This window comes from Bufo bufo, chromosome 9 (assembly GCF_905171765.1).
Source record: "Bufo bufo chromosome 9, aBufBuf1.1, whole genome shotgun sequence".
Lineage (NCBI taxonomy): Eukaryota > Metazoa > Chordata > Amphibia > Anura > Bufonidae > Bufo > Bufo bufo.
Window position 1 is genome coordinate 17,292,383 of NC_053397.1, and position 21,676 is coordinate 17,314,058.

Here is a 21,676-nt window from a genome sequence, read left to right on the forward strand (position 1 = left end):
TTCCCATAATTTATTTTGAAGTTGGATACAAATCCAAAGTCCTCAAAAGTATTCAACAACTTGGGCAAGGCTTCTGCAGGGTTGGAGGTCATGACTAAAAGGTCATCCGCGAATGCTGCAGTAACATGGGTTTGTGAGCCAATCTGAAGGCCTCTAATAACAGGGTCTGATCTAATTTTACACAGAAGGGTTTCCATGACCAGTACAAATAGTGCCGGGGAAAGGGGGCACCCCTGTCTTGTCCCGTTGGTGATGCGAAATGGTGGGGATAATGCTCCATTGACTTTGACCATGGCAGAGGGGGCCGAATAAAGGGTGTTGACAGCACTGATAAACTGGTCCGGGAGGCCAAACTTCGACAGGGTCCGTGACATAAAGAGCCAGCTGACCCTGTCGAAGGCTTTTTCCGCATCTGTGCTCACTAGGACTAAAGGCCTAGAGGATCTCTTGGCCCAATTCACTAGATGTAGAAGCCGCACCGTGTTCTCCGACCCCTGTCTGCCATGTACAAAACCTACTTGTTCCTCATGTACAATGTCGGGAAGAACATCCTGAAGCCTGGTAGCCAGAATCTTCGCCCACCACTTCACATCATTATTAAGTAAAGATATTGGCCTATAGTTACTGCAGCATGTTGGATCTTTGTTTTCCTTATGGAGGACAGTAATGTGCGCCATTAAGGAATGAGGAGCGAGAGACCCCCCTGTCAGAAGGTAGTTGCACAAGTTCCTGAAACGTGGGATTAACACATCCTGAAAGGATTTATAGTATGCAATGGAAAATCCATCAGGGCCGGGGCTTTTGCCCGATGGGATAGACATAAGGACCTTGCGAACCTCGGAGTCAGAAATAGGCTTAGTCAGGAGGGTAATTTTTGATGGGGAAACAGAGGGAAGGTCTAGAGACTGCAAGAATTTATCAGTGGCCTCAGATAGATCTCCAGGGGTAGTCCCATTAGGGGGTGGCAAATTATATAAGGCCTCATAGAAGGCACAAAATGCCTTAGCGACATCTGGGGTAGACTTATGTACTTTGCCCTTGGAGTCCTTAATAGAGGAAACAAAGGAGTCAGAAAACTGCTTCTTGGCAATTGCCGACATCAGTCTGTTTCCTCTATCCCCATGAGCATAGGCCTTGAATCGGGCACGAAGTACCAACTTTGCTGAGGTGACATTCAATAAATTTTTTAGTTTTGTTCTGGCTTCAGTTAGTTCTGCTAGGGTGCTTATAGCACGAGATTCTTTGTGGGAAGATTCTAGACGGGTTATGGTCGCCAATAAGGCGTCCAGGGCTAGTGTCCTTTGTTTTTTCACAAAAGCTCCCAAAGCTATAAGTTCCCCCCTTAGGACCACCTTATGAGATTCCCATAGTATAGAAGGAGAAGGAGGTGAATCTGGGGTGTCATTAAGTGTGAAAAATTCAGATATTGAGGCCTTAAGTTTGTCCGCGTGTCTGGGGTCTAGAATCAGGGTATCATTGAGACGCCACAAGCGCTCCTTTCTCTGCGGGCCAGACAGGGAAAAATTTACAATGACAGGGGCATGGTCGGATAATGTGATATTACCTATCCGGGCTCCAGAGACATTACGCATATGTGAACTGGACAGAAAAATGTAATCCAATCTGTGGAAAGATAGTTTGGCATGTGAGTAAAAAGTATAATCTCGGCCATTGGGGTTTAGGGCCCGCCAGACATCTAATACTTTAAGTTTCCTCAGGGAGATTTTTAATCTTTTCAAAAGCTTATAAGAAACAGAAGGTCTGCCCACCGAGGTGTCCACCGCTGGCTCCAGGGCAACATTGAAGTCACCCCCCAGTACTAATAAGCCCTCTGAGAAGGAGGATAACGCAGCAAGGGTCTGAACGACCCATGGTACTTGGCCTTTATTGGGAGCGTACAAGTTAGCAAAGGTCACTAGAGATTCACCCAGTAAACCCTTTATAAAAATGTATCTGCCCTCTGGGTCTGCTGAGATAGCCGAGTGTTTAAAGGGGAGGCATTTATGAATAGCTATACTAACCCCTCTACTGGTGGAATCGTGAGTACTATGAAACCACTGGACAAATTTCTTAGGGGGAAGCCTAGGAATCTTGCCCGTTCTGAAATGGGTCTCTTGCAAAAAGGCCACAGAGACCTTATCTTTCAGAAGGAGAGATAGTGTTTGAGACCTTTTACATGGCTCGTTCAGCCCGTGCGCGTTTAGTGAGGCGACTACTATAGAAGACATTACTGCGTACATTCAGGTGAGCAAATGCATAATACATCCGTGGAATTATGGAAGAGCACATAGATGATATGAGCAGGAGAAGGGAAAGAAGGTAAGGGAAGTGTAAAGGAACAAAAAATTAACAAGAGAACATTAAACATGTCAAGTTGACAAATAAGTGACTCAGACAAGACACCTGTCCGAGGAAGGTTGGTACTCTACCTATCACCAGCCAAGACAGGATTGGACTGGCGAGGGGGCAAGTAAAGCACCTGTGGTCTGAACAAAAGAGACCAAAACAAAAAAGTGTCCAGCATCTTAATCCGTCCGGACATCACCCTGCAATGAGGAACAGAATGCGCTATCCTAGAGGTAGCGTCCCGCGGCAGCAATAATACGGTACAGAACCGTTTAAACATAGCATTAGGCCAAAATAAAAGGTAGGCCACAAAAATAAACACTAAAAATGTAAAAAACACTAAAAATGTAGAAAGGCCAAGTCCGCCTTTAGTAACCCGTATAACATGGAGGTGAACAACAGTCATCTCCTGTTCTGGAGAGATAAAGATATCAGCAAGGTATGCTTACAAGCACCTCTAATCAGGTGGGATCTCTGTCCATCCTGCTTCGTCCCGAACGATCCGATTTGCCTGTGGACGTCGTCTGCCATGCGGTTACACAAGGTGGTATGGGAAGGGCGCCATCTTGGTCAGCCGGTAACCATGAGGGGATTTCCATCGGAGGAACGTCCAGGGACCGCCAGACAGATTCCAGGTCAGCAGGAGAGCGTACGGTGAGTAGCTTGCCATTTCTGGAGATCGCCAACCCAAAGGGGTATAGCCAGCGGAATGGGGTCGAGGTTTTCCTCAGGATATCCAGGAGAGGCTTGAGAAGGCGCCGCTTGGCCAGGGTGGATGGAGCTATGTCTTGGAACATCTGAATCAGGGTATTTTCGTACTCCAGTACCTCCATTTCTCTTTGGCTTTTCAGGATGGCTGCGGTATCAACGTAGCTCAATAAGCCACATATTACATCGCGTGGCGGATCTTGCGGTTTAGGCCTAGGGCGCAGCGCCCTGTGTATGCGTTCCACCACGATTCCCGCCGCTCTGTCAGGATCCAGCAGCTTAGAGAACAATTCCCGTGCCACTGTCGGTAAGGCCTCCGCTGCAAATGACTCAGGTAGGCCGCGGATGCGGATATTGCGCCGGCGGCTGCGGTTTTCTTGGTCTTCCAATTTCAGGAAGGCATCGTTTAGCAAGGCCTTGTGAGATGCCAGCACCTCCGACGCTTTACTTTCATATGTCATGATGGCCTCCTGAGTGGCTTCTAACGCCACCACTCTCTGCCCCAGATGCTTCATGTCGTCCTTGATATCAGACAGGTCTTGTTTCAGGGGCGAGAGGGCAGATTCAAGGACCCGGCGCAGGGTTCGCTCTGAGAGAGGTGGGTCTCTGGGCCTCTTATCCGAGACATCGGAGCCACTGCCTGCATCTGATAATTCCCCTGCGTCAGAGTCTTGTGCAGCAGACATCGCCATATTGGAGCCTTTCTGCGCCGTGAACCTTGACGTTTTCCGGAGAAACTTCTCCATCTCTGGCTGTTTGGAGCGCAGTGGGGTGGACTCTGAGCTTCCTCTGTTCTTTTCTCTGCCAGGTTTCCCCATAATCAGGCAAATTATAGGCTTATATAGGGCAAATGAGCCGGAATGCTGGAGGAGCTCAAGCTCGTGCGGCCATTCAGCAGCGTGGCTCGGCTCCGCCCCCCTATAGTAGTTATATTCTTGTACATAGGAGCAGTATTATAGTAGTTATATTCTTGTACATAAGAGGCAGTATTATAGTAGTTATATTCTTGTACATAGGAGCAGTATTATAGTAGTTATATTCTTGTACATAGGAGGCAGTATTATAGTAGTTATATTCTTGTACATAGGAGGCAGTATTATAGTAGTTATATTCTTGTACATAGGAGGCAGTATTATAGTAGTTATATTCTTTGTCAAATTTCTTTTTATTTGAGAAAAAATACACAGTCATGTAGAGAGACAAACATCTTGTGTCCAGACGCAGCTGGATAAGTGCATAGTCAGCAAACACAATGCATTCAAGGTGATTGCATACACGACTTCAAATAATAAAGTGACACATGTAAACAAATATCTGACGAGGGGGGGGCTAACAAGACAAAGGAAGGTGGGTTGGGAGAGAGAGGGAAGGGGGAAAGTTGGATGTCAATCAAAATCTTAAGTCAAGACATATCTAAGCCTAGAATTTGCGGTATAGCTTCCAAGGAGACCATAGTTTAACAAAAACTGCTCTAGAGTGATTTTCCCAGTGGGCTAATTCTTCAAACCGATATAGTTGATCAACTTTTTCCGTCCACATCAAGAACGAGGGAGCTGATTCGTTTTTCCATAATAGAGGGATCAGCAGTCGAGCTGCTGTAATAAGCATGGTTTGTAGATTATGCTTTGAGGGGGTTAGCGTGCCATTTGGACACCAGAGCAGCAGGAGTTTTGCATCTAAGGTAATCTGACTATTGCATATCCTGTTAATAGCTGCTTCTACTTCAACCCAAAACGGTTTTATTTTCTCGCAGCTCCACCAAATATGAGATAGAGAACCAATGTCTCCTCCACACCTCCAGCAACTGTTTGGGATAGCGGGATTGAGCTTGTGAAGGAATTCCGGTGTCTTGTACCATCTTGTAAGTAATTTATAAGAGTTTGCCTGTATTCTAATACAACGGTTGAAACCATGTGAGTGTGTGAGGATGAAGGCTTTTTCAGGTTCTGACAGGGACAGGGACAGCTCCTTCTCCCAGGCTGCAAGGAACCACAGATCTGGAGGTGCGGAGGAGAGTAGCTCCTTGTAGAATGTGGAGAGAGGTTTCTTGGGGCGAAGGGCGTTAGAGATTTTCCCCTCCAACCAAGAGGGATCTACCGTAGGCCTGGGAAAAGATTCCAAAAGCGCCACATCCTTCTTAAAAGCCATAAGCGCTAGGAAGGAGGCTCCCTGAACCCTAGGGATTTCATATATTTTACTCCAATTTAAGGCACCTGATACAGTTATGATGTCTTTCAGTTTAGAGTTGGCTAGTATAGCCCAAATTCCTGTTGCATTAGAGGTGGTAGGGTGAACATATGCCTGCAGCAGATCTAAGGGGAGACTCAAACTTGGAAACCTAAGGGTCGAGGACCCATATAGTTTAGTCCATTCCAGTAACAGACCCTTCCATAAGGGCGAGGTAAACTTATTATTAGCAGTACATTTGCGTAAGCCCCATAGAACTAACTTGTCCCTATACGAAAGCAAATCACACTCTAGTCGAGAGACAAGGCCGAGAGGGCGCCAGGAGATGAGGCTCAAAGCTCTGTTTAGCATTGATGCTTTGTAATAAAGGTAGATGTCGGGTAGGCCGAAGCCTCCCAACCTCCTCTCCCGAGTGAGAGTGGCATAAGCCAACCTGGGGGACTTACCAGACCAGACAAAGGTTGAGATGACCCTGCGGACCTCCACAAAGAAGGAATGGGGTAGCCAGATAGGGAGGGTTTGGATGAGGTAGAGCAGTCTGGGGACAATAAAAGCTTTAATGAAGTTTTTCCGCCCAATCCAAGAGATAAACGGAAGTTTTAGAGAGTGTAAGTGTGATCTAATGGATTTCAGTAAAGGGACATAATTTAACTCAAAAAGATCCTCTGGTTTTGCTGAGATATGGGTACCTAGAAAAGGGATTGACTTATTGGCCCACGAAAAAGCAGCGGAACCTTTAAGCGTGTCTACAGTAGCGGATGGGCAAGAAATATTCAGGGCCTGTGACTTAGTATAGTTGATCTTAAAATTTGAAACCGCTCCATATTCTTCAAAAAGGGCTTGAAGTCTGGGGAAAGAGGCTAGAGGGTTGGACGTTATGACCAAAAGGTCGTCTGCAAAAGCGGCCGTTAGGTGGGTATGCGACCCCAAGGTGATCCCCTTAATGTCCGGATCTTGCCTGATCCTGGCCAGCAGGGTCTCCATGACAATAACAAAGAGGGCAGGTGAGAGTGGGCACCCCTGCCTCGTCCCATTAGTAATGGGAAAAGCTGGAGAGAGTGTCCCATTAATCCGTATTCTGGCAGAGGGGAGCGAATAAAGTGAGAAAACGGATTGGATAAACTGGTCCGGAAGGCCAAACTTCGACAGTGCCCGAGACATGAATTGCCAGCTGATCCTGTCAAAGGCCTTCTCTGCATCTGTACTGAGAAGAGCTAAAGGTATTGAGTGCTGACGAGCATGCGTGATCAATTGTATGACACGGACCGTATTTTCACTCCCCTGCCTGCCAGAGACGAATCCCACCTGCTCCTCGTTGATAATGCCAGGGAGAACCGACTGAATCCGTTGAGCCAAAATTTTTGCCCACCACTTCACATCAGTATTTAGAAGCGAGATAGGACGGTAACTCCCGCAATTTAGGGGGTCCTTATTTTCCTTGTGGATTACCGTGATATGGGCTGAAAGCGATTGGGGAGGGAGGGAGCCCCCTTGGAGTAAGTGGTTACATAAGGTATTAAAATGGGGCATTAGGGTCTGCTTAAAGGTTTTATAGTAAGAGATGGTAAAACCATCGGGGCCTGGACTTTTCCCTGAGGGTATAGAGGAGAGAACCTTACCAATTTCATCCTCTGTGATAGGAGATAAGAGCATGGCTGACTGAGCTGGGGTAATAGTAGGTAACTGGAGGGAGGAGAGAAACTTCTCAGATGCCTCACCTAATTGAGCTGGCGACATATTATCTGGTGTTTTAAGGTTGTATAGGTCCCTATAGAAAGCACAAAAGGTCTTTGCTATGTCTGGAGTTCCTTTATGAAGGACGCCTTTGTCGTCTTTAACTGCAGCAATAAAGGAGTCCGTTTTTTGTTTCTTCACTAAAGCGGACATTAGCCTATTCCCTTTGTCCCCGTGAGCATATGAGCGGAATTTGGCTCTAAGTAAAAGCTTAGCTGACGTGACATTTAGCAGGTTCTTAAGCTTAGTACGGGCTTCCGAGAGCTCCAAGGCACAGTTAAGGGCCTGGGAGGCTTTGTGCGTTAGCTCTAGGGCCTGGATCTGGGAGAGAAGTGTCGCCACAGCCTGATTCCGCTGTTTCTTAATATGTGCACCTAAGGCTATTAGTTCCCCTCTCAGGACCGCTTTATGGGTTTCCCAAATAATGGAAGGAGAGGGAGCGTCAGGGCCTGAAGTATTAGTTGTGAAGAAGTTAGTTATGATAGAGGATAATTTAGCAGCATGGGAGGGGTCTGAGATAATGGTCTCATTTATGCGCCAATTCCATTCCCCCTTTGGGAGGTCCAGCAGGGACACACTCAAAAATACCGGAGCGTGGTCAGACAAGGTGATGTTCCCTATGTGGGAATTGATAACTCTGTTAGTACAGGATTTGGATAAAAATAGATAGTCTAATCTATGGTAAGATAGTTTAGCAGCCGAATAAAAGGAAAAGTCCCTACCAGTGGGATTCGTGGTGCGCCAGACATCTAAAACCCCCAGCCTCTGTAGGGCCAGTTTAAGGCGCCGCAAACGGGCATGTGTAATGGCAGACTTCCCACTTGAGGAATCTAGTGTAGGATCAAGGGTAGCATTAAAATCACCTCCTAAAATAACCATTCCCTCCTTAAAGGAGGATAGAAGGCCTAGGGTCTGAACGAGCCAAGCAACCTGCCCTCTGTTGGGAGCATATACAGTTGCCAGGGTAACAGGAGTGTCAGCGATAGTGCCCTTAACAAACAGGTAACGACCCTCAGGGTCTGCAGATACGGCAGAATGCTTAAAGGGGAGCTGTTTGTGGATCGCTATGCTGACACCCCTGCTAGCCGAACTATACGTGCTGTGGAACCATTGGGAAAATCTTTTGGGGGGCAATTTGGGGATCTTACCCTCTCTGAAGTGGGTTTCCTGGAAGAATGCTATAGATACTTTATCCCTCTGTAAAAGGGCCAGGATTTGGGATCGTTTGCAAGGCTCGTTCATTCCCCGGGCGTTAAAGGAAGAAATCACAATAGACGACATTCTGAAATAGAAAGCATACAGTCAGCATCTGAAAATACAATATATGACATCTGATGGTGGGGGAGGGGGGGGGGAGACACAAGAGGGAAGGAGGGGAGACACACAGGTAAGACATTAAACAATAGTGCAAATACATTCTGCATAGAAAGCTCTACTGAGCACCTGACAGTATGACCCTTTCTCTTCACGGCTACCAGCCGGGGTCTGTCAGGCGGGGGGTCCCGCAGAGCTATAGAGGGCCTTTTACTGGCCATCTCTCAAAGAAAAGGGGGTGACCCGAAGGTAAAACCGGGTTAACCCCTGCATATCAAGAAACGAGCAGGGAACAGGCAAGGTCCAGAACTGTAAATGGATCAGACCATAACTGCAGTCCAATACATTATTTCCGCAACAGGCGGACATGACTGGCCTGGGATCAGGCCTGAAGCCCTCAGGGAACAGAAAGGCTCCAGCTCACTGCACCTCCAGGCAATCAGTCCCAGGGACAGCACTCGGAACAGGAACAGAAAGGAAAACTCCTCAGGCATCTTCTATGCTCAGGTAGGAGGGTGATCAAACTTTTCAGCCCTAGCCCTGGGCGACCTTTTATTATAGACAGGGCGCCATTCAGCAGCATGAGGTGGCGGGAGAGGTGGATCCTCCATGTCGGCCGGCATCCATGATGGAATTTCGATTGGGCTTAACCCCAGCTGAGCCCAGCTGGCATGCAGGTCTTTCGGCGACCGAATGGAGATCTGGCGTCCGTTTCTGAGGACCGCAATCCCGAACGGGTATAGCCACCGGAACGGGGTAGCTGCAGCTCTAAGGGCATCTAGAAGCGGCTTGAGGATGCGCCGTTTAGCAAGCGTGGACGGGGCCAGATCCTGAAAAAACATGATCTGCGTACCTCCATACTGCATCTGCTCCTTCTCTCTGCCGGCTCTCATGATCGCTGCGGTGTCGATGAAGCTGAGGAGGCCGCAGATGACATCCCGTGGGGGTTCTGTATTCTTTGGCTTAGGCCTCAGCGCCCGGTGAATCCTCTCAATAATTATTCTCTCCGCTCTCTCAGGGCCCAGCAGGTCGGCGAATATCTCCTGCGCCACTTTCTCCAGCGCTTCGCTGGCGAAGGATTCTGGGAGCCCGCGAATCCTCAGATTCCTCCTGCGGCTCCGATTCTCCTGGTCCTCGACCCTCAGGAGCGCTTCGTTGAGCAGGTCAGTGTGGGAGCTGATCGCTCTGTAAGATTTTTCTTCTCTCTGAAGAGCCGCCTCCTGCGCGCCCTCCAGGTCTGACACCCGGTGACCCATGCTCCGGAGATCTTCTTTAATCTCTGATAAATCACTCTTGATCGGAGCTAAGGCCGAGTTAAGCACCTCCAGGAGTGCCGCTTTTGTGAATAAGCCCCTCTGCCTCCTCGATTTACAAGTGGAAGCATCTGAGACACTCCCGCCATCTGTGTCTTCCTCCATGTCAGATGCCTGGGCTGGAGCGGGCGCCATCTTGGGGGTCTGAGCCGACCGAAGCTTTGCATGTCTTTGCAGGAATTGATCCATGTCGGGCTGTCTAGATTTCACAGGAATAGGATCCGCTTGATCCCTGGAACGATCTTTGCCCGTTTTGCCCATCAGAGCTGTGCTGTTAGCTTAATATAGGGGTTAATTCGCCGGTAAGGATGAGGAGCTCAGCAATCTGCAGCCATCCAGCTACACATCCAGGCTCCGCCCCCATAGTAGTTATATTCTTGTACATAGGAGGCAGTATTATAGTAGTTATATTCTTGTACATAGGAGGCAGTATTATAGTAGTTATATTCTTGTACATAGGAGGCAGTATTATAGTAGTTATATTCTTGTACATAGGAGGCAGTATTATAGTAGTTATATTCTTGTACATAGGAGGCAGTATTATAGTAGTTATATTCTTGTACATAGGAGGCAGTATTATAGTAGTTATATTCTTGTACATAGGGGCAGTATTATAGTAGTTATATTCTTGTACATAGGAGCAGTATTATAGTAGTTATATTCTTGTACATAGGAGGCAGTATTATAGTAGTTATATTCTTGTACATAGGGGCAGTATTATAGTAGTTATATTCTTGTACATAGGAGGCAGTATTATAGTAGTTATATTCTTGTACATAGGAGCAGTATTATAGCAGTTATATTCTTGTACATAGGAGCAGTATTATAGTAGTTATACTCTTGTACATAGGAGGCAGTATTATAGTAGTTTTATTCTTATACATAGGAGGCAGTATTATAGTAGTTATATTCTTGTACATAGGAGCAGTATTATAGTAGTTATATTCTTGTACATAGGAGACAGTATTATAGTAGTTATATTCCTGTACATAGGAGGCAGTATTATAGTAGTTATATTCTTGTACATAGGAGCAGTATTATAGTAGTTATATTCCTGTACATAGGAGGCAGTATTATAGTAGTTATATTCTTGTACATAGGAGCAGTATTATAGTAGTTATATTCTTGTACATAGGAGGCAGTATTTTAGTAGTTATATTCTTGTACATAGGAGGCAGTATTATAGTAGTTATATTCTTGTACATAGGAGGCAGTATTATAGTAGTTATATTCTTGTACATAGGAGCAGTATTATAGTAGTTATATTCTTGTACACAGAAGGCAGTTTTATAGTATTATAACACCACACATCTGCAAAGATTTGTCATTTAGTATCTATGGACAATGGTTAACAACCTCTGGTGTTAATGATCTCATTAGGTGTGATAAACAGAACATTTCTATATATATTTATCTGGTACAAGAAAAAAAAAAGTATACAGTACAAGTTATATTAGAACAATGCACTTTATTATCATCATCTCCAGTATAAAGTACACTTTACCAGCTCACTAAGATACCATTAAATACGTGACGACATCTAATAAAATGTGTGAAATCTGAGCTCTAAAAAAAATATATACATTTTTAGCAGTAGATTTTGTTTCTTGCAGATTGCACAGGTTATCTCCTGAGGGCAAAACCTAGAATGGGATAAGTTTTATGGTGTCATCCCCTCCCTCATTTGCTGCATTAAGTTTATAACCTCTCCTCCGATGATGAGCCGTGCGATCCCTCCTTCTACGACCACCTTGTCACCTCAGTCACATGCACGTGGTTGATGCTGTCACCACTTATACTTCATGTATAATCCTCCGGGGACCGTTTTATATCTGAGTCAATGGCAAAATGTGAAGCGTCCTCAATGCAGAATGCAGCACCCCCTGAACGGCTTTCACCAGCTGCAAGCGAGCAAACATCTGACTGAAGAGATGAGGTAACGGCTCCTGCAACGTTCACGAAAAGCGTTGTTTTATGTAATCAGAGAGAGGAAAAAAAAAACAGCAATAACCTCCATAAAAAGCTATGGGATGTAACTCACCCCTAGAATGTGCACTCGGTTGTAATAGCAGCTGAAATCCATGCTGAGGCTGACCAGGAATTTACAAACCTGAAATAAAACCAACATAGTTAATATTACACTGGGAGGTGTCCCAGGCGCCATCTGCCGATCACGTGCACCCGTCATAAGAATGGGTACCGATATATAATGCGAATGACCAGTAGAAGAAGACCCCTTTCTACGTGCACCTCCTGCCCCAGCCTCCCAACATGTGAATTTCCATATAGGTATTGCAGTCAAACGCTAATAGTCAGATGACCTTTGCGCAAATTCTGATATTACACTTATACTGGTCCCTAAAATTGTCCTAGAGAAGATTCATATAAAATTTCATTGTAAAACAGCAATTTTTGTTATGGGCAGGGGGCGCCTGGGCACTTGCGATGGCTCGTTTGCATATCTTTAAAACTTCGTTTTTGGTGCTTTGGCGACTCTCACAAACTAAACAAAGGTAACATCAACCTCCTGTATTTGTGTCCCACAGAGCCTTATCATCAGTTTAAGGGCTCATGCACACGAACGTATTTTCTTTCCGAGTCCGTTCTGTTGTTTTTTTTTGCAAAAACATGAGTTAGTCCGTGTGCATTCCGTTTCCGTAAGTCCGTATATCCGTTCCGCAAAAAAATAGAACATGTCCTAGTATTGTCCGCATTACGGACAAGGATAGAACTGTTCTATTATCAGCCAGCTGTTCCATTCTGCAAAAGACGGAATGCACACGGACATCGTGTATTTTTTGAGGACCGCAAAATACATACGGTCGTGTGCATGAGCCCTAAAAAGTGTCAAGTAGGTGACAGACTCCCTTTAAAGGGGTTGTCCAGGATTTTGAAAAAAAAATGGCTGCTTTCTTTAAAACAATTTATTTTTATTTTTTTAAACTGAGCACAGCTGGCCATAGGTTGTGACTCGTACTGCAGCTCTGCTTCATTGAAGTGAATGAAACTGAGCTGCAATCTCACACACAACCTGTGGACAGGGGTAGCGCTGTCTTTAAAGAAGACAGCCATGTATTTCTAATTCTGCACAACCCCTTTTAATTCTGTTACACAAACCATACAGATGTAGCAGAGCTACAGTCAGTTCCATAAATATTGGGACATTGACACAAGTCTAACATTTTTGGCTCTATACACCACCACAATGGATTTGAAATGAAACGAACAAGATGTGCTTTACCTGCAGACTGTCAGCTGTAATTTGAGGGGATTTACATCCAAATCAGGTGAACGGTGCAGGAATTACAGCAGTTTGCATCTGTGCCTCCCACTTGTTAAGGGACCAAAAGTAATGGGACAATTGGCTTCTCGGCTGTTCCATGGCCAGGTGTGTGTTATTCCCTCATTATCCCAATTACAATGAGCATATAAAAAGGTCCAGAGGTCATTTCCAGTCTGCTATCTGTATTTGGAATCTGTTGCTGTCAACTCTCAAGATGAGATCCCAAGAGCTGTCACTATCAGTGAAGCCATCATTAGGCTGAAAAAATACAACAAAAGATAGCAAAAACATTAGGTGCGGCCAAGACAACTGTTTGGAACATTCTTATAAAGAAGGAACGCACCGGTGAGCTCAGCAACACCAAAAGACCCGGAAGACCACGGAAAACAACTGTGGTGGATGAGCGAAGAATTCATTCCCTGGTGAAGAAAACACCCTTCACAACAGTTGGCCAGATCAAGAACACTCTCCAGGAGGTAGGTGTATGTGTGTCAAAGTCAACAATCAGGAGAAGACTTCACCAGAGTGAATACAGAGGGTTCACCACAAGATGTAAACCATTGGTGAGCCTCAAAAACAGGAAGGCCAGATAAGAGTTTGCCAAATGACATCTAAAAAAGCCTTCACCGTTCTGGAACAACATCCTATGGACAGATGAGACCAAGATCAACTTATACCAGAGGATGGGAAGAGAAGAGTATGGAGAAGGAAAGGAACTGCTCATGATCCTAAGCATACCACCTCATCAGTGAAGCATGGTGGTGGTAGTGTCATGGCGTGGGCATGTACGGCTGCCAATGGAACTGCTTCTCTTGTATTTATTGATGATGTGACTGCTGACAGAAACAGCAGGATGAATTCTGAAGTGTTTCGGGCAATATTATCTGCTCATATTCAGCCAAATGCTTCAGAACTCATTGGACGGCGCTTCACAGTACAGATGGACAATGACCCAAAGCATACTGCAAAAGCAACCAAAGAGTTTATTAAGGGAAAGAAGTGGAATGTTCTGCAATGGCCGAGTCAATCACCGGACCTGAATCCGATTGAGCATGCATTTCACTTGCTGAAGACAAAACTGAAGGGAAAATGCCCCAAGAACAAGCAGGAGCTGAAGACAGTTGCAGTAGAGGCCTGGCAGAGCATCACCAGGGATGAAACCCAGCGTCTGGTGATGTCTGTGCGTTCCAGACTTCAGGCTGTAATTGACTGCAAAGGATTTGCAACCAAGTATTAAAAAGTGAAAGTTTGATTTATGATTATTATTCTGTCCCATTACTTTTGGTCCCTTAACAAGCGGGAGGCACAGATGCAAACTGTTGTAATTCCTGCACCGTTCACCTGATTTGGATGTAAATCCCCTCAGATTAAAGCTGACCGTCTGCAGGTAAAGCACATCTTGTTCGTTTCATTTCAAATCCATTGTGGTGGTGTATAGAGCCAAACATGTTAGAATTGTGTCGATGTCCCAATATTTATGGACCTGACTGTAAATGGGTCATTTTAAAGGCCAAATAACAGCCTCGCCTCTGCTATGTGGTAAATCAGGCCAGGAGATCTCTTACCGCCTCGGTGTTGGCTGTGACTCGGATCCCCGCGGAGGTTGCCGACATCTGTGCTGACTGGCTCAGTACCTCTGGGAACATCATGATATAATTAAAGAGAAGGAGCCATTCTCCCTGTGTGAGGAGACAGAAGTTGGGAGCCGGCTGTGTGCAAGCCCTAATAGGCAGCCATCCAAAACAGAACCTGATCTTCCCTGTATAAATGAATAGTAATAAAAATACACCAGGGGGCGCCGCTCTCTCACCTCCTCACGCAGACTGGAATAGTGGAGCTCTTCAGACGGCGGGAACTCGGGATAGTCACCTGAAGAAACAAGAACCGTATTCACCAGCCTGTAGAACCACAGCGCCACCCGCTGCTGCCCCGAAATGCTGTACCTTGACTGACAGCGCTGTTATAACTGTCAAACATGGTGGCCAGCCGGGCGCAGTTATACATCACAAACGATCCACTTTTCGTTCCCTTGGTTGTGATGTTGGCCTCCTCCAAGTTCAGATTTACCTTAATGGAACACAATAAGTAGACGGTCGGGGGAAGTCACAAGACACAAAACTTACGGTGCAGAATGCAGAACCTCTATTCGCTTTCCATTAAAAGGTGTGTCGACATTTCCATCCCCTTTTTATTGTCCCCAATGCATAAAAAAAAATATTAAAAATAAAGCAACTTTGCAAAAAGTCCTACTTAAAAAATCTTCTACCATTTTGTATATACGGCTCCTATGCAGACCCATGCGTCTCCATGGTTACAGACTACAAACAAACCCTGTGTAGTCTGATCCTGTAGACATGTGTTACTTTACCCCTCATCTACTGTGAAGTCTCAAAACTGTTCTCTCCATCTGTTGGGAGACAACCACTCCCATCATGTCCTGATAGCAGTAAGATAAGACCCCCTTCTGTTGATGGTACTAATATATATATATATATATATGTGCTTTCCAATGGGATTTGGTGGAAAATATTACCTGGGAGCGATGAGGAGTTGCCATTAACTCAAACTTGATTGCAGCAGAGGTCAAAGAGTTAATAATTTCATCCCAGCTGTCACCTGCACGAAAAGCATGCAGATGATGAGATGTGACATCATATATGACATCATCGGTAAAGATGAGCGAATCTTGAACTGATTGGCTGGCGAAACAGGAGACCTACCGAGGCTATAGCGGGGTGCAGAGGTGGCCCTGATGTGTAGGGGGGGCTAAAGGCCCCTCTGCCACATACAAAGACACCAGTATTATACATGACACATAGTAGCTGGGGGCCCGGATTTTGCAGCAGGAGCTCTGCCTGAGGCTGCACTACTGAGAGATTATAATATCTGATCATCTTTACTAAAACTTAGGAATAAATACACCATTCACAACCTTGAACACTTTCTCCATATTTCATAACTGAGGCTTCCAGCATCTGAGATTTCCGGAGCCTGCGGAAGAAAGGCACACAGAGGAATTACCATGAGATCCCACGTCCCCATACATCACAAACGTTTCAAACTCCACTCCAAATAAAAGAAACCAGCAGTATAAATAATCGACAGCACTTTCCTAATATACTGGATGAGCTGCGGAGATGCAATCCTCTGTTCCCCTCGAGAAATACCTAAAAAAACCCTGACTTCCTGTTGCCACCACTAGAGGGCAATCTATAAACATCCAATTAGAAGCTGAAGAAAGAGCGCCCCCTTGTGGTAGAAACAGGGAGATGCTTGTCGCTCTTGATAACCTATAGAGCTTGTCATTTTAGGGCATTTTCACACTGTGGTCGTCAGGGGCTACAAATGTTCTCACCCCGCTCACGTCTGCCGAGTGATACCGGTCAGACCACCAGACACACCGGATAGGCGAGGTAGTTACACTGATGTAAAGGCGTCCCTGACACATTCCTGATGTCTAAGGAGCACTTACTGAAAGTACTGAGAGCAACCGACGGGTGATGCCGCGTTGAGAACTTTCACGGGTCCACATATCAAATGCTTCTGCAAAACAAGCGACGGATAAACATCAATATCTATTATCAACTTTAAACAGTAATCTTACCCTGCCCCCCCCCCCCCCCTCCCTCTTATGAGCTGCAATGTAAAGCATGGGGGATGGATAGTGCAGCAACCTGATCCTCTTGATGAAACAGGAGGAAGAAATCAGACTTCCGCAAACAGCAGATACCTGATCCCCCGTTTATTGAGTTCGCCCCCTAATCTGACCAAGCAGAGCTGCAGTAAAAGGCCTCGTTCTCCTTTCCGAGTCCCTTTGGCAACCGTGGAAAATCTATCCGTGAAGATGTCCGTGTGTCCTCTGTATTCCACAGACGCTGCTCAGCTGAAAATTTATTTCCAGAGCATCGACAACCAATGGTCTGTTAAACCCCACTGCCATCCGTGTCGTGTCCGTGCTTCCATGATTTTTCCACTGACCCACAGCCAACAGAAAACCACCGCCGTGTGAACGAACCCATAAAAAAATACAAATAAATCAATGGATCGGTGGGCTGTCCACGTCCTTCATGTCCATGGATTTATTGAAGTGAGAACAGAGCAGCAGGAGGATTTCTGACTACGGCCTCATGCCCACGGCCGTTGCTTTGGTCCACATCCGAGCCGCAGTTTTGGCGGCTCGGGTGCGGACCCATTCACTTCAAGCACTCCGCATCCGTTGCTCCGCAAAAAAATAAATAAATATAACCTGTCCTATTCTTGTCCGCGCTTTGCGGACAAGAACAGGCAGTTATATTAAAGGCTGTCCGTGCCGTTCTGCAAATTGCGGAATGCACACGGACGCCATCCGTGGTTTGGGGACCGCAAAACACACAACGGACGTGTGCATGAGGCCTACTTCAAATAATGCGGCTACCCTAGAGTCAGTGATCATAGCGGAGCAGAGCTAAAAGACCCCGAGCAGTACTGTCCACATGGGCATGGTGCCCGCTCAACCGGCCCCCTCCCCCACTCATTTACTGATGTCGGGGTGCCCGGCTCTGGTCTGCACTTCCTATAAGAAAACAGGATGAGACTCGCATTGGATGCGCTTCCCTCTCCATGGACCTCCTAGCAATGGTGGCTACACCCTGCATACAGCTACCTGACCGTGGCTGATACATGATAGCAATCGCCAGCACCCAGCGCCCGCATACATCCTTATATTACACGGTCTACAGGGCCGGACCCGAACGCTGTAATCTCAGAGCAGGATCAGGAGCTGTAACTGCAGGAAGTGTCAGCTATACCCTGGACCCATTCACATTGCACACTGCTGTAGATCAGTGCTCTGCGGATCTCCAGCAATGGGGTGTGAAACTACAACTCCCAGCATGACGCCAACCGACATTGCATTTTGCATGGCTGCCCTGTGTGAACCCAGCCGTACGTCCTTCCAGGTGCCTCAATGCTCCACCCAGAGCAAGGACTTGGAAGCAGTTAGTAAAGGTTCTGCTCTATTAAAGGGGGGACTTAAAAAGCTAATCAGTGGGGGGGGGGGGGGGGGGTTGACTCCCCACGGCACCCACCAATCAAGCTTTGGAAGGGGCTGCAGCACTTGGGCGAGCGCTGCAGCCTCTTCCTTGGTCTGTCATGTCACGTCTATTACTCACATGACCTTTCTGCATGTCAGTCCCGTTCATTTGAATGGGACAGATTTGCAATACCAAGCATAGCCACTATAGAATGTACAGCGCTGTCCTCGGTATACTAAGAAGAGGACGGCTATGAGGGTCCCAGGAGTCTGACCCCACCGATCTCATACTTGATGACCTATCCTGAGGACTCCTGGAAAACCCCTTTAAGAGAGCCTGATGCTGTTATGGGGGCCCTGCTGTGCCTGGCACTTATAGGGGTATTTATGAGAAAACTATGGCTGAAGCTTTTTCGTATGCATCCTAGCAGAGGTGTAGCAAGGCCTTCCTTCACCCGGGACAAATAATCTGATTTCTGCCCTAGCTCTGCATCTCAATACCCTGGCAAAAAGGCAGAAAAAACTTTTTGCCATCTCCCTGGCATCCAGCACAGGGTGCACATGCCTCGCCACTTTCCCACCTGCTTCCTGGCTTTGGTTAGTACCTGAGCAACATCTCCAGCGCTGGGGACCATCAGCCTCCAGAGAAGGTCCAGCTTCTGCTGATGGAACTCTTCCTCACAGCTGACGATATGTAGGACAGTACAGGGGGACCCCTGCTGCTAAATCACAGAAATCCTGGTTATAAGGAGGCTCAGAGTGCGCTGTGGACAATCATTACTTGGTGTTTCTTACCACCGCCTCCTGGAAGGATCTCTGCAGCCTCGCCACGTGTCTTAGATCATCTTCATTCACTACATACATTGATGAACAAAGGGTCTTAGATTAAGATCTTTTTGCTAGGGAATAAACTGGGGTTTGCAGTATTCCAATATGTCCAGCAGATGTCACTATTGCATCAAATCTCAATACAGGCTGCTGTACAACAGCGACATCTGCTGGTAGTAACAGGCTACTGCAGCCATTACAACCGAAGAAAAATATTTTTTTTGCTAAACTTATATGAATCAAGAGTGGAAAGTGATATTGTATTAAAGTAACAGAGCGCCCCCTAATGGCCACCATTTTAAATATGTTAATCTGCTACTAATTTACCATGGAAGACGTCTAGATTTGGGTCATATCCTTGCAGGCCCAAGTTGTGCTTCTCTGCAAAAGTTTTGAGCGGCACACTGATTACATCCGGTGACTGGGTAGAGTCCACACAGTCCCTTAGGGAGTCCTTAAAACTTGAAATGGTCTCTTGTAGAGATGGTGCATCCACTGAACAAGGCCAGGAGATCCCCAGCTGACTCAAGTATTCTTCTACCTCCTTGCAGAGCGCTGCAGGGACCATGTATATGCATTTTCTAGTGGAGCAAAAAAAAAAAATTTTGCAAAGGATTTGTTAAAAAAACTTATGCTCTAGTCACATCCAAAGCTGCATTTAGAATTGTGCTGGCTGTCACTTGCATTGCTGTCAGACTGGTGGTTAACACTACATCTCCCACACTACGACACAGCGGAACCAGCAGTGGATGTGCTCCAGATGGAAAAGGCTCTGAACGCAGCTCTAGCAGTGATTGGAGGGATATACTGACCCCTTCAGGGTGAGAACCTCAGCCAGGTGGTCTGCTATCAGCACGGCCCTCAGGTGACTCAGTCTCAGCGTCTCCAGGCTCCCGCAGCTGTGCAGCGCAGCGCAGTTGAGGAGGACGATGTCCTGGCCGTCGCCTGCGGAGGGGAGAGGTCTCAGGTACGGAGTGAAGTCTCGGAGCACTCGATGGAAAACCGCAGGTCTCTCCAACTGGATGACGAGTCCGGCTTCAGACTGCAGACATCTCTTCATCGGGGGGAGGCCCGGGGCGTCCAGGGACCTCAGCCTCTGAATCAGCTCCGCCGGAACCTGGGGAAAACCCAAAGCAAGTAGATGAGCCAACTGTGCAGGCTCGGCAGTATCACATAAGATGGGCTTAGATACACCGGGTCAACCGACAGTATCGCATAGGATCAGCTTAGATACACTAGATCAAAAGACAATATCACGCACGATAGTCTTAGATACACCGGGTCAACCGACAGTATCGCATAGGATCAGCTTAGATACACTAGATCAAAAGACAATATCACAGATGAGAGGCTTAGATACACCAGGTCAACCGACAGTATCAGCTTAGATACACTAGATCAAAAGACAATATTACACACGATAGGCTTAGATACACCGGGTCAACCGACAGTATCAGCTTAGATACACTAGATCAAAAGACAATATCACAGATGAGAGGCTTAGATACACCAAGTCAACCGACAGTATCACATAGGATCAGCTTAGATACACTAGATCAAAAGACAATATCACGCACGATAGGCTTAGATACACCGAGTCAACCGACAGTATCGCATAGGATCAGCTTAGATACACTAGATCAAAAGACAATATCACACACGATAGGCTTAGATACACCGGGTCAACCGACAGTATCACATAGGATCAGCTTAGATACACTAGATCAAAAGACAATATCACACACGATAGTCTTAGATACACCAGGTCAACCGACAGTATCAGCTTAGATACACTAGATCAAAAGACAATATCACAGATGAGAGGCTTAGATACACCAGGTCAACCGACAGTATCACATATGATAAGCTTAGATACACTAGATCATAAGACAATATCACAGATGATAAGCTTAGATACACTGGATCAAAAGACAATATCACAGATGATAAGCTTAGATACACTGGGTCAATAGACACTATTACATGTGTTAGGATTAGATACAGCAGTTCAGCAGACAGTATCACATATGATAGGCTAAGATATACTGAATCAGCAGCCGACAGTATCACACATGACATGCTTAGATACAGCAGCTCGGCGGTAGACAGTATCACATAAGCTTAGATACAGCAGCTGGGCAGTATCACATGTTAAATACCCCGTCCAATCATGCAGTATCCCACATATTGGGCTTAGATACAGAAGATGTCAGCAGAAGACGGACCGTGGAGACTATAGTTCACCTGACACCATGGGAATGTAGTATTGTGCGCTTCTCATGGCATGTGGCGTCAGAAGCAAATGGCAGGTCAGTCACCCTTCAAAGAAGTTAATGACAAAAACTCCCAACAGTGAAAAGCGCACAAATCATGCATCATGTGAATGGACGTCTAAAGCCTCGCTAATAACTCAACAGCAGCCAAGGAACTGCATGCATGCTGGGACTTGTAGTTCATTAGCCATTTCAGAGCCACCTCTACCTCCACTCCACCCACGTGACCCACAGCCTGCCTGCACCTCTCCATCCGGGAAGCTTTTCTTCAGCGCTCCTCTGGGAACCATGAAGTCTCTGCTCCTCAGGTTCTTCTGGCTGCTTTCCTTGAACCATACAGTAGGGGGCGCGCAGGAGCCGCGCAGGGCGTCCCCCAGCACTCGCAGAGCCTCAGATACCCAAACTGGTTCGGTTCCGCGGGTCTCTGCCTCCATGTCGAATGTAACGGAACCTTTAATGCTTCATCTCTGTAGCTGACGGAAGAAAATATCAAAGGAGAGCTGTCGCACGATGTGACGTCAGTAAGTGGTGTGATGTTTAAGACGCCATTTTGGTTGTGGCAAAAGGGACCTTTTCTACTAGAATCTACTGAGGGAAAAATGAGTGAACTGGGGGAGTAGGAGTGCTGCTGTGTACTGGACCACTGCTGCATTGTATAAACGTGCCAGATGTGATCCAT

At 46.4% G+C, this 21,676-nt stretch overlaps 1 protein-coding gene across 2 annotated transcripts; it reads right to left on the reverse strand.

Moving 5' to 3' along the window:
- Positions 1–11,037: 11,037 nt before the first annotated feature.
- Positions 11,038–21,454, reverse strand: DALRD3 (DALR anticodon binding domain containing 3). 2 transcript variants are annotated; one of them, XM_040408674.1, is made up of 13 exons: positions 21,243–21,454; positions 19,537–19,841; positions 19,052–19,305; positions 18,692–18,750; positions 18,502–18,615; positions 16,358–16,428; positions 15,818–15,876; positions 15,419–15,501; positions 14,829–14,952; positions 14,696–14,754; positions 14,451–14,564; positions 11,644–11,712; positions 11,038–11,548 (listed from the first exon to the last, which is right to left on the reverse strand). In XM_040408674.1, exons 1-13 carry the CDS (start codon positions 21,429–21,431, stop codon positions 11,429–11,431), a joined length of 1,620 nt encoding a protein of 539 aa, XP_040264608.1. In that variant the 5' UTR covers positions 21,432–21,454; the 3' UTR covers positions 11,038–11,428. The 2 variants fall into 2 exon arrangements, with proteins under 2 accessions (XP_040264608.1, XP_040264607.1); XM_040408673.1 differs by having other exon boundaries at positions 18,502–18,618.
- Between the last annotated feature and the right edge of the window lie 222 nt (positions 21,455–21,676).